Genomic DNA, 13451 nt, shown 5'->3' on the forward strand with positions numbered 1-13451 from the left:
ATACCAGGGTAGCTCAATTTATTTGGACTGAATTGTTCCCCAGGAGCGTATAAAAGTGACCGTGTAAAGAAAACTTTTCCAAAGATTCCTAAAAATTTCAGGAGTACTATGCTGTACAAGTTCAGGCACTTCAGAGCATTTACAGTCTCTTCAATGCACTTCTATGGGAATGCTCGAGAGACAGCATACTTAGTATGTCCAACATCTCTGTTTGCAAAACATCTTTATTTCAGATAGGGGTAGAGGAAGGACATCCTCTAAGATACAGAGGGTTAAATACAAAAAATGACACATTTCAGGCAATTTGAAAAACGTATCTCCTTTTATTAATTTTGCAAACATTGATATACAAACATTATTTAAAAGCAGACAAATCAGTACAGTGGGGTAGTAACTAAGGGTAACTTTGCAAAGCTGTCAATAGTAAAGGGCTTCTAGAAGGAATGGTTATAAACAAGTCTATTTAAAGCTACAATTGCAACTACAAGTAAAGCTATACCTACAACGGAACTAAAGCTACAACATAACTACAATTACAACTAAAGGTATAGCTATGTTTACAAGTAGAACTATAATTACAACTGCAGCTACAACTACAAATAAACAACTACATTAAGCCCCAAAAGGCTAGGTTGCTGTCCTCAAGGTGGTCCAAGCAACCTCTATCAGCGTCACTGTCATGTTTGGGGATATACAGGTGGAGACAGTTTGTGCCTCACAGACTTTGTCAGCAGCACTGATGGAACTGGAAGGTGAAGGGCAAGGCCATCCAGAGATGTGTCTGCACAGCGAATCCATGTGCTGCAGCATCATCCTTCCTCAGGAGCAGGAAAGCAGCTTCAGCATGGCCAGTGACAAATGCATCAGCTATGCAGAGCTCAGGTGGCTGCCATCGGCTGTGACACCCCAGCAGAGCTCTGTGCAGGAAACTCCTCTCAGTGGCTGGAGAGCAGCACCCCGAGGCGAAATCGCAGCCGACCATAAGCTTGTCTTGCCTCTCTGTGGGCGGCCGGATCTCGGGCCAGGTGCTCAAAGAGGTTGGGTGGCACAACCCCTCGCATTGCTGGTGGCAAGCTGATCTCTGCAGGAAGCCTCTCATTGCCCAGCACAAAGTGCCTCAGGTGTGTCAGCTGCAGGCAGCGGTCCAGGTACGCCATGATGTCCCACAGCCGCCGTGCAAATGCTCTCCTGTGCCACCGGGACAGCGGTACTGTGGTCAGCACGTGCATGACCACAGTCTTCCATGTAGAGCTGGAAAAACCTGTGTCCCTCAGGATGCAGGTGAAGAGCTGCAGGCATTTCAGGTGCAAGCTCTCACACGGCAGCTGCCTGGCGATGTGCTGGAAGAATTTCGCCTCTGCCACAGCGTATGTCTCGGCCCACGCTGTGCTTGCAGTGATGTTGGCCTTGGCGGTCTGGCTGACCACAAAGATGTCAGAGTCCCCTCGGCGCACCCCAAAGAGCATCTCCACCGTCAGGCTCTCCCTGCCTTTGCTTAGCTCCAATAGGCAGGACCGGCTGCAGGGCTGAAACGCCAAGTGCCATGAGTGCCACTGAGGCACCTGCAGCCACGAGCTTCTCACCATCTGGCAGAAGCAGTGGGAGGTTTTTTCCACGTCCAGGTAGGAGCCGGTGCAGAGAGTCTCTAGGAGGCTGTGCTTCTGCTTCCGCCGCAGCTCCTTCTGCGAGTGGTGCAGGAAGCACAATGGCTTCTCTTCCACCTGCTCCTTCTCGCACGTGCACACCAGCTCCACACTGACGTTGAAGGTCCTGTCTGCCACCTGCCCTGCACTGTTCAGCTCCAGGTGGAAGGCGTGCCCTGGTGGGGGATTCAGTGGGACCAGCACACGGTACACCCCATCCCAGTCACGGGGACTCCAACCCTCAAAGGCACTGCCCACCCCGATGGCTTCTTGAGGCACTGGGTAGAAGCTATTGCTCACGCTGTCCACAAAGACACGCGTCAAGCTCTCCATCAGCTCAGCTGTCACTGAGCATCCTCTCTCCAGGTCCTCCACAGGCCACTCTATGCGGTCCACTAAAAGGATTCCTTGTTCATTCCCAGCATCTCTGGTCTTTTCTCTGTCTTCCATTCCACCACTGCCACTTTTTCCCTTGCCACCATCATGGTCTTCTTTTTCTCTGCTTCTCTGTTCACTGGCATCGCTGCTTTCCTGCACCTTCACCTCCGTGCATTCTTCCTGTCCATCTACGCTGTCTTCACCTTCATGTACATCAGTGTTGCTGGCCTCACCGCTCCTTCTCCTGCAGGTAAACCAAAGGCCCAAGAGGAGCAGGACTCCAGCAAGGACCCAAAATGGCCACTGCTGCAGGGCACCAGAGAGCATGGCTCCCCAGCCCTTGTCCTGCTCCTCCAGCTCCTGCAGCAGCCGAGCCATCTCGTGGTCCAGCAGCTCCTGACGCTCCTTCATTCGCCGGTGCGTGGCCTCATCCCGCCCATCCCCAGCTGGCTGGGGGTACTGGATCAGGCTTTGCACGAGCACGAGGAGCAATGGCAGTACAGCCATGGTCTGCAGGAGGACACACAGAAGGGGTTCAGTGGGGCCGGAATGGAGACAGACAGTGGGGCGCAGGAGCCGCAGGGATGTGGCAGCAGGAAGGACAGGGCCCCTGGCAGCTGGCGGGCGGCCAGGCCTGCACCGCTGCCCCAGCAAGCACCGCGCCCTTAGCGAGGCGCTGCCACCGGGGCCGGGCCCTGGGTGTGGGGGCAGAATGCACGGCCCGGTACCGGAGCTTCTGCCCCAGCCCTCCTGCAGCCCCTGGCCTCCCCCAGCCCTGTCTCCTCACTGCTGTGCACTCACCGCTTGCCCAGGCTCTACTGGGGCAGCTGCACCCGCTGAGGCCTTTTAGAGCTGTCCCCATTGTGACACGGCCCCTGTGCTGTCACAGAACCCAGAGTGCCTCACAGGCCAGCCCCACCCGCCCTCCCCAGCCCGCTCAGGGAACTCATCATGGCCCTGGGCACCCAAAGCCCCAACAGACACCAAGTGCAGACCCATCACTTGGGAACCTGGCAACCCCAGAGCTTCCCTTGACAAAGCAGACATAAAGGCCCTGCCACGCAACTCTTGTCAAATATAAATTTGGGTGACATGACCCACTGATGTTCTCGGTATATAAGTGCAGGCTCTTAGTTAATATTGGTGGGGGACATTTTTTATCATTTGTATTTATACTTACTCCTTTTGGGGCAGGATGTCATGTAGAGACCGCATACTTAATATATACAACATCCCTGTTTGCAAAAAGTCTTTATTTCATATAAGGATATAGGAAGAACATTCTCTAAGATACAGAGAGTTAAATACAAAGAATGACGCATTTCAGGCAATTTGCGAAATTTATCACTTTTTATTAATTTTTCAAACATAGATATCCAAATATTATTGAAAAGGAGACATGGCACTATAGAACTGCAGTTCAATTCTCTAAACTAAGGGTAACGCGGCAAAACTAACAACACTAAAGGGCCTTTAGAAGGATTGCTAATAAACAAGTCTAATTAAAGCTACAGCTACAACTACAATGAAAGCTACAGCTAGTTAAGTTCACAACTAATGCTACAGCTACAGCTATAGTTAGAACTAAAACTAAAGCTACATCTACAGTTACAGGTACAACTACAACTACAACTAATGCTACAGCTAAAACAAATTAACTACATTAAGACCATAACAGTCTAGGTTGCTGTCTTCAAGGCCTTCCAAGCAACCTCTATCAGCTTCACTGTTTTCTGTTAGGATGTGCAGATGGAGCAGGTTTCTGCCTCACAGACTAGGTCAGCAGCACTGTTGGAACTGGAAGGTGAAGGGCAAGGCCATCCAGAGATGTTTCCGCACAGCGAATCCATGTGCTGCATCTTCCTTCCGCAGGAGCAGGAAAGCAGCTTCAGCATGGCCAGTGACAAATGTACCAGCTATGCAGAGTTCAGGTGGCTGCCATCAGCTGTGACACCCCAGCACAGCTCTGTGCAGGGAACTCCTCTCAGTGGCTGGAGAGCAGCACCCCGAGGCGAAATCGCAGCCGACCATAAGCTTGCCTCGCCTCTCTGTGGGCGGCCGGATCTCGGGCCAGGTGCTCAAAGAGGTTGGGTGGCACAACCCCTCGCATTGCTGGTGGCAAGCTGATCTCTGCAGGAAGCCTCTCATTGCCCAGCACAAAGTGCCTCAGGTGTGTCAGCTGCAGGCAGCGGTCCAGGTACGCCATGATGTCCCACAGCCGCCGTGCAAATGCTCTCCTGTGCCACTGGGACAGCGGTACTGTGGTCAGCACGTGCATGACCACAGTCTTCCATGTAGAGCTGGAAAAACCTGTGTCCCTCAGGATGCAGGTGAAGAGCTGCAGGCATTTCAGGTGCAAGCTCTCACACGGCAGCTGCCTGGCCATGTGCCGGAAGAATTTCGCTTCTGCCACAGCGTATGTCTCGGCCCACACTGTGCTTGCAGTGATGTTGCCTTGGCGAACTGGCTGCTCACAAAGATGGTGGAGTCGCCATTCTGAGCCTCTGTCGGCTGGCTGACCACAAAGATGTCAGAGTCACCTGGGTGCACCCCAAAGAGCATCTCTACCATCAGGCTCTCCCTGCCTTTGCTCAGCTGCAATCGGCAGGACCGGCTGCAGGGCTGAAACACCGAGTGCCACGAGTGCCACTGAGGCACTTGCAGCCACGAGCTTCTCATCAACTGCCGGAACCTGTGGGAGGTTTTTTCCACGCCCCGGTAGGAGCTGGTGCAGAGAGTCTCTAGGAGGCTGCGCTTCTGCTTCTGCCACAGCTCCTTCCGCTAGTGGTGCAGGAAGCACAACAGCTTCTCTCCCAGCTGCTCCTTCTCGCACGTGCACACCAGCTCCACACTGACACTGACGGTCCTGTCTGCCACCTGCCCTGTGCTGTTCAGCTCCAGGTGGAAGGCGTGCCCTGGTGGGGGATTCAGTGGGACCAGCACATGGTACACGCCATCCCAGTATGGGGACTCCCATCCTCAAAGGCACTGCCAACCCCGATGGCTTCTTGAGGCACTGGGTAGAAGCTATTGCTCACGCTGTCCACAAAGGCACCCATCAAGCTCTCGATCAGCTCAGCTGTCACTGAGCAGCCTCTCTCCAGGTCCTCCACAGGCCACTCTATGTGGTCCATTAAAAGGATGCCTTGCTTATTCCCAACATCTTCAGTCTTTTCTCTGTGTTCCACACTGCCGCTTTCTCCCGTGCCACCATCACTGTCTTATTTTTCAATGGCAGCCAAGTTACCTTTTTTGCCTTCTTTTCTATCCTCCTCCTTGTTTGCCTCCACATTCACATCACCCTGTTCTTCAACATTCACATCCGTGTATTCTTTCTGTCTATGTACTCTTTCTTCACCTTCATTTACATCATTGTTGCTGGCCTCACCACTCCTTCTCCTGTAGCTAAACCACAGGCCCAAGAGGAGCAGGACTCCAGCAAAACCCCAAAATGGCCACTGCTGCAGGGCACCAGAGAGCATGGCTCCCCAGCTCTCTTCCTGCTGCTCCAGCTCCTGTAGCAGCCGAGCCATCTCGTGGTCCAGCAGCTCCTGACGCTCCTTCATTTGCCGGTGCGTGGCCTCATCCAGCCCATCCCCAGTTGGCTGGGGGTACTGGATCAGGCTTTGCACGAGCATGAGGAGCAATGGCAGTGTAGCCATGGTCTGCAGGAGGACACACAGAAGGGGTTCAGTGCTGTCACAGAACCCAGAGCGCATCACAGGCCAGCCCCACCCGCCCTCCCCAGCCCGCTCAGGGAACTCATCATGGCCCTGGGCACCCAAAGCCCCAACAGACACCAAGTGCAGAGCCATCACTCGGGAACCTGGCAACCCCAGATCTGCCCTTGACAGAGCAGCCACAAGGAGCCTCACGCACAACTCTTGTCAAATATAAATTTGGGTAACATGACCCATGGATGTTCTCAGTATACTAAGGGTAGTCTTTGATTTAATACTGCTGAGGGGCATTTTTTTATTATTAAAATTGTCTTGGTTTGACGCTGGTGGAATGCCAGTGCCTCCACGAAAATAAATTCTCTCTGCTGTGAGATTTGAGTAGGAATAGATCAAAGCAGGCTCTTATTTAGGAATAAAGAAGGAAAACTTTATTAACTTTCTACTATATTTAAAAAGAAACTCACACAGAACTCAGAATGAAAACCTTCTAAAAACATTCATCCTCCCCCTACTAAATTTCTAATACATTACAGTAGTATAAAAACTTGGATTCTCAATTCAGTTACCACCCCTCAGATTACCAACTCTCAGTCTATTACCACCTTTCAGATAATCAGTTCTCAGTTCATTAAGAAGAGAGTAGTCGTTATTGTACCATAGGCTTCCCCTGGAAACACAGTTGATGCTTCTTGTGTTTCCATGTCACATGTGGCACTGCCCAGAGAACTTTTGCCATCGTGACGTCTTCCTTCCATGCCCAGTGCTCTCCCCACTGCGCATGGACCAGAGCTTCTTCTAGGGTTCTCTTTCTAAGGATGCTTTGCTCAGTTCTAAAGAAAGCAGTCTCTCACTTTTGGGACACATGTCCCCCTAAATTCACCCCCTTGGGCCGAGGGGTCTTGAGAACAGAGGTCTTCTTCTTCCCTGAAGACGGAGGGCACTTCTACTTTCCTCACTTGTCATCTCTGTTCACGCACTCCTTCATATCACTGCACTGTCTTGGCTCTAAGCCACTGCCTCCCCCTAAATGCAGTCTTTGTGTCACAGGAAAATGGTTCTGTCCATGGCTATACAAGAAAAGTCCAGCCAAAGGCCACTCCGTCATCTCCTCCCACCTAGGATTCTTGTCAACTTCACTCAGACATCTTTCACTTGCACAAACTTACATCACACCTGCCCATTTCCTCTTATTTCATCTCTAAAAAAAAAAAAAAATCGACATTTGTAAAGTTTCCATCATCTAAAAAAGAAGCTAAAATCTCAAGGTCTACCTGTCCAAAACTCCCACAGCTGCCCTGCCAATCACCTTCTCACCACACCCCCCACTTCTCCTCCTCAACCAACTGTACTATCAAATTTCAAAGTAGCACAAACACAAACGGCAGCTTTCTCTCTCTCCTAAAAAAAGAAGAATGTAACTGTCACCGACATCTTTTCATGAAAATCCTTTCTTTAGGATTTTTCCCTCTTCTGGGAAGCTGAGGCCCCAGAAAAGGAATATAAATAATGATTATCTGCTGCTGTGGAATGCAACAGGTGCACCTCTGATTGGCCCATGTTGCATGTGTACAATTAAGGGCCAGTCAGAGACCGAGCTCTCTCTGGGACAGAATCAGAGAGAGCTTCTTTATGATTCATTCCTTTTTTATTCTTAGCATAGCAAGCTTCTGAGACTTTTTCTCTCTATTCCTATTAGCATAGTAATAATGTAATATATATCATAAAATAATAAATCAAGCCTTCTGAACATGAGGTCAGGATTCTCGCCTCTCTCTTCACCCTGCAACTCTTGCAAGCCCTGTAACATGTAACTGCCTAATACCTCTCAGTACTCCTCCACCCTTCTAGCCTGCAAAAGCCTTCACCTCCCTTCTCTGTCCAAAGCCCCAACCTACCTCACCCAGCTGCATTTCTTCCCTTCCCCCACCCAGCTTGCAGATAAACAAAAAAAGTCTGACCTCTTTCACAAACAAAACACAAAAAAAACTTCTCCCTAAAAGTTCTCTGCTTTTAATCTCCTATTGAGGACATATCCATGTCCTCAATAGCCACACGAAGTGCCAATATTCAAATCTAAACACCTATTAATTTACCCAAAACAACACAAAAAACTCACTTCCTTGTCAAACCAAAACAGTATTTATACTTATTACTTTTGTGGCAGGAAGTCATGTAGGCTAATGCTCTGTTTCCGATTCAGTGAGAAATTTTTCTGAAAGAAATCCAGGTTGCTTGGATGATGCAAAGGAAGATTTAATACCAGGATAAAAAGGGCAAATAACTTAATTACAAAATTTTGGTGCCTTCAATATCCTCTTAGCTCTCAAACTCTATAGTTCAACACCATATTAAATTTCAGGGCCTTCAGGGCATCTTCAATTGACGCTTCAAGCATTTCTATGGGAATGCTAGAGAAACAGAAAATACTTAATATATCCAACATCACTGTTTGCAAAACATCTTTATTTCAGATAGGGGTAGAGGGAGGACATCCTCTAAAATACAGAGGGTTAAATAGAAAGAATGACACATTTCAGGCAATTTGAGAAATTTATCTCCTTTTATTAATTTTATAAACAATATTCAAACAATATTTGAAAGAAGATAAGCAACTAGAGCAGGGAAGTTAAATTCTCTAAACTAAGGGTAATTGGGTAAATTTGCAAAACAGTCTAAACCAAAGGGTCTCTAGAAGGAATGCTAATAAACAAGTCTAATTAAATCTAAAATTACAACTACAACTAAAGCTATACCTACAGCTTCAGCTACAGCTACAACTACAACTAAAGTTACAGCTACAACTACAATTACAGCTACAACTAAAGCTACAGCTGCATTTACAAGTACAACTACAATTACAATTACAGTTACAACTACAACTAAACAACTACATTAAGCCCCAACAGGCTAGGTGGCTCTCTTCAAGGTCTTCCAAGCAACCTCTATCAACTTCGCAGTCGTCTTTGAAGATGTGCAGGTGGAGCAGGTTTCTGCTCACAGACTTGGTCCGCAGCACTGTTGGAATTAGAAGGTGAAGGGCAAGGCCACTGTCCTGGTTTAGGACAAATTAGGGGAAATCTCCAAAAGGGAGTCCCCCCCCAAAAAAAGCAAACCTCCAACCACCCCTCCCCCCCCAATACCGGGTTCGGGAAGGAATTCCTTGGAGGAGCAAAGTGGAAAACAAAACCTATTTATTGGCAAATAACAAAAGAACACTCCCCAACACAAGAAAAGAAAAGAAAACCAGTCAGTGTTGTGGAGGGTGCCGAGCGTCTCTCGCAGGCTCCGGAGGTCCCGCCGGACGTCCCAGGTCAGGTCCGGAGCCGGTCCAGTATCTTCAGGGGAGGGTAAGAAAGAGAGGACGAAAGAAAAGGGAAAAAAAACAGCGCAGAAAGCAGCAAAGGGAAAAAAGGCAGCTATCAGCTAGGGCTAAGGCAGTAGCAAGCAAGCGAAGTAGCAAGCAGAAGCAAGCAGGCCAGCCAGCCAAGCAGCCAAAAGCCAAAAGCAAAAAGCCAAAGTACACCCAGTCCCCCTCCCTCCTCCCTCCCCGCCCCGCCGCGGCAAGACGGCCGGGGGGGGGGGGCGGTGAAAAGAGAGAGAGAGAGAGAGAAAAAAACACAGCTGCCAGACATAATACACGATATTGGGATAAAAGCGGTCATCCCATGACACTCCACCCCTTATCCCATATCGTGAACATACAATAAAAACTTTCATTTCACTTACTCACACCTTTGACACTTATGCATTCCTCTCATCTTACTTGCTCAGACCTTTGACACTTACAGTTTCCTTCTGTCTCACATTCAGCAAACAATGACATTCATATATGAGCCTTATCCCACAATCAGGTCTCCCTGAGGTACACACCGTGTTGTTCCATCTTTCTGCATTACCCACCATGTATAACCTGGTCCTTGAGCAAAGACAATCCCACGGATGGGTTTGTCTGCACTCGAGGCAGGGTTGATCCATACTGTCTTTCCCAACAAACCTCTGACATGGGCCACTGGGGTTTTATCCCCATCTACTATATTAAGGAGCTCAGACTGAGCAGGACCCGCTCGGTTGGTGGAACCTCGAGTGTTAACTAACCAGGTAGCCTTCGCCAAATGCTGCTCCCAGTTTTTTAAAGACCCCCCACCCAACGCTTTTAAGGTGGTTTTTAACAATCCGTTATACCTTTCCACTTTCCCTGCAGCTGGTGCATGATAGGGGATATGGTACACCCACTCGATGCCATGTTCCCTAGCCCAAGTATTAATAAGATTGTTTTTAAAATGAGTTCCATTATCCGACTCAATTCTCTCAGGAGTACCGTGCCTCCAAAGGACCTGCTTTTCAAGGCCCAAGATAGTGTTACGAGCTGTGGCATGAGACACAGGGTAGGTTTCCAACCATCCCGTGGTGGCTTCTACCATGGTCAGTACATAGCGCTTGCCTTGGCGGGTTTGAGGCAGCGTGATGTAATCAATCTGCCAGGCCTCCCCATATTTGTACTTAGACCACCGCCCACCGTACCAGAGGGGCTTCACCCGTTTGGCCTGCTTAATGGCAGCACACGTCTCACAGTCACGAATAACCTGAGAGATACTGTCCATGGTTAGATCCACCCCTCGGTCTCGTGCCCATTTATAGGTGGCATCTCTACCCTGGTGGCCTGAGGCATCATGGGCCCATCGTGCCAAGAATAACTCTCCCTTATGCTCCCAGTCGAGATCTATCTTCAACTCCCCTATCTTTGCAGCCTGATGTACTTGCTGGTTGTTTCGCTGCTCTTCATTAGCTCTACTTCTGGGGACATGGGCATCTACATGCCGAACCTTCACAGGTAACTTCTCTAACCGTGTAGCGATATCTTTCCACTCTTCCGCAGCCCAAATTGGTTTTCCTCTGCGCTGCCAGTTCGCCTCTTTCCATCTCTTCAGCCATCCCCATAGAGCGTTGGCTACCATCCAAGAATCGGTATACAAATAGAGCCTTGGCCACTTCTCTCTCTCTGCAATACCTAGGGCCAGTTGAATAGCTTTGATTTCAGCAAATTGACTGGATTCACCTTCTCCTTCAGTAGCCTCCGCAACCCGTCGAGTGGGACTCCATACAGCTGCTTTCCACCTCCGTTTCATCCCTATGACGCGACAAGAACCATCGGTGAATAAAGCGTAACGTGTTTCTTCTGCTGGCAACTGATTGTATGGCGGAGCTTCCTCAACCCGAGTCACTGGCTCTTGTTCCTCATCCGCGACACTGAAGCTCTCACCTTCGGGCCAATTTGTAATTATTTCCAGGATCCCAGGGCGATTTAACTTCCCAATTCGAGCGCGCTGCGTAATGAGGGCAATCCACTTACTCCAAGTAGCATTGGTGGTTCAGTGGTAGAATTCTCGCCTGCCACGCGGGAGGCCCGGGTTCGATTCCCGGCCAATGCACCAAAAAGGATGTCCTGGTTTAGGACAAATTAGGGGAAATCTCCAAAAGGGAGTCCCCCCCCAAAAAAAGCAAACCTCCAACCACCCCTCCCCCCCCAATACCGGGTTCGGGAAGGAATTCCTTGGAGGAGCAAAGTGGAAAACAAAACCTATTTATTGGCAAATAACAAAAGAACACTCCCCAACACAAGAAAAGAAAAGAAAACCAGTCAGTGTTGTGGAGGGTGCCGAGCGTCTCTCGCAGGCTCCGGAGGTCCCGCCGGACGTCCCAGGTCAGGTCCGGAGCCGGTCCAGTATCTTCAGGGGAGGGTAAGAAAGAGAGGACGAAAGAAAAGGGAAAAAAAACAGCGCAGAAAGCAGCAAAGGGAAAAAAGGCAGCTATCAGCTAGGGCTAAGGCAGTAGCAAGCAAGCGAAGTAGCAAGCAGAAGCAAGCAGGCCAGCCAGCCAAGCAGCCAAAAGCCAAAAGCAAAAAGCCAAAGTACACCCAGTCCCCCTCCCTCCTCCCTCCCCGCCCCGCCGCGGCAAGACGGCCGGGGGGGGGGGCGGTGAAAAGAGAGAGAGAGAGAGAGAAAAAAACACAGCTGCCAGACATAATACACGATATTGGGATAAAAGCGGTCATCCCATGACAGCCACTCAGAGATGTGCCTGCGCAACGAATCCATGTGCTGTAGCATCTTTCTTCCGGAGGAACAGGAAAGCAGCTAGAGGATTGCCTGCTGATACACTGCATGCTGATACATTGACAAATGCATCAGCTATGCAGAGCTCAGGTGGCTGCCATCGGCAGTGACACCCCAGCACAGCTCTGTGCAGGAAACTCCTCTCAGTGGCTGGAGAGCAGCACCCCGAGGCGAAATCGCAGCCGACCATAAGCTTGCCTCGCCTCTCTGTGGGCGGCCGGATCTCGGGCCAGGTGCTCAAAGAGGTTGGGTGGCACAACCCCTTGCATTGCTGGTGGCAAGCTGATCTCTGCAGGAAGCCTCTCATTGCCCAGCACAAAGTGCCTCAGGTGTGTCAGCTGCAGGCAGCGGTCCAGGTACGCCATGATGTCCCACAGCCGCCGTGCAAATGCTCTCCTGTGCCACTGGGACAGCGGTACTGTGGTCAGCACGTGCATGACCACAGTCTTCCATGTAGAGCTGGAAAAACCTGTGTCCCTCAGGATGCAGGTGAAGAGCTGCAGGCATTTCAGGTGCAAGCTCTCACACGGCAGCTGCCTGGCGATGTGCTGGAAGAATTTCGCCTCTGCCACAGCGTATGTCTCTGCCCACGCTGTGCTTGCACTGATGTTGGCCTTGGCGGTCTGGCTGACCACAAAGATGTCAGAGTCCCCTCGGCGCACCCCAAAGAGCATCTCCACCATCAGGCTCTCCCTGCCTTTGCTCAGCTGCAATCGGCAGGACCGGCTGCAGGGCTGAAACACCAAGTGCCATGAGTGCCACTGAGGCACCTGCAGCCACGAGCTTCTCACCATCTGGCAGAAGCAGTGGGAGGTTTTTTCCACGTCCAGGTAGGAGCTGGTGCAGAGTGTCTCTAGGAGGCTGCGCTTCTGCTTCCGCCGCAGCTCCTTCCGCGAGTGGTGCAGGAAGCACAACGGCTTCTCTTCCACCTGCTCCTTCTCGCACGTGCACACCAGCTCCACACAGACGTTGAAGGTCCTGTCTGCCACCTGCCCTGCACTCAGCTCCAGGTGGAAGGCGTGCCCTGGTGGGGGATTCAGTGGGACCAGCACATGGTACACGCCATCCCAGTCACGGGGACTCCAACCCTCAAAGGCACTGCCCACCCCGATGGCTTCTTGAGGCACTGGGTAGAAGCTATTGCTCACGCTGTCCACAAAGACACGCGTCAAGCTCTCCATCAGCTCAGCTGTCACTGAGCAGCCTCTCTCCAGGTCCTCCACCGGCCACTCTATGCGGTCCACTAAAAGGATGCCTTGCTCATTCCCAGCATCTCTGGTCTTTTCTCTGTCTTCCATTCCACCACTGCCACTTTTTCCCTTGCCACCATCATGGTCTTCTTTTTCTCTGCTTCCCTGTTCACTGGCATCGCTGCTTTCCTGCACCTTCACCTCCGTGCATTCTTCCTGTCCATCTACGCTGTCTTCACCTTCATGTACATCAGTGTTGCTGGCCTCACCGCTCCTTCTCCTGCAGGTAAACCACAGGCCCAAGAGGAGCAGGACTCCAGCAAGGACCCAAAATGGCCACTGCTGCAGGGCACCAGAGAGCATGGCTCCCCAGCCCTTGTCCTGCTCCTCCAGCTCCTGTAGCAGCCGAGCCATCTCGTGGTCCAGCAGCTCCTGACGCTCCTTCAT

The 13451-nt window shown here is 50.7% G+C and overlaps 2 protein-coding genes, 1 non-coding gene and 1 pseudogene across 3 annotated transcripts; 1 reads left to right on the forward strand and 3 right to left on the reverse strand.

The window, feature by feature from the left end:
* Positions 1 to 935: 935 nt before the first annotated feature.
* LOC128935515 (inositol 1,4,5-trisphosphate receptor-interacting protein-like 1) lies at positions 936 to 2528 on the reverse strand. Its single transcript, XM_054273922.1, has one exon. It carries the CDS (start codon positions 2526 to 2528, stop codon positions 936 to 938), a length of 1593 nt encoding a protein of 530 aa, XP_054129897.1.
* A 1477-nt stretch (positions 2529 to 4005) lies between these two features.
* On the reverse strand, positions 4006 to 5836 carry LOC128935541 (inositol 1,4,5-trisphosphate receptor-interacting protein-like 1; annotated as a pseudogene).
* Positions 5837 to 11059: 5223 nt separating this feature from the next.
* TRNAG-GCC (transfer RNA glycine (anticodon GCC)) lies at positions 11060 to 11130 on the forward strand. The gene has a single exon. It is a non-coding gene; the product is annotated as a tRNA-Gly (tRNA).
* An 827-nt stretch (positions 11131 to 11957) lies between these two features.
* LOC128935551 (inositol 1,4,5-trisphosphate receptor-interacting protein-like 1) lies at positions 11958 to 13451 on the reverse strand. Its single transcript, XM_054273970.1, has one exon. It carries the CDS (start codon positions 13449 to 13451, stop codon positions 11958 to 11960), a length of 1494 nt encoding a protein of 497 aa, XP_054129945.1.

Source organism: Melozone crissalis, unplaced genomic scaffold (assembly GCF_028551555.1).
Source record: "Melozone crissalis strain CALT ecotype California unplaced genomic scaffold, PUWL_Pcris_2 ptg000004l_1, whole genome shotgun sequence".
Taxonomy (NCBI): Eukaryota; Metazoa; Chordata; class Aves; order Passeriformes; family Passerellidae; genus Melozone; species Melozone crissalis.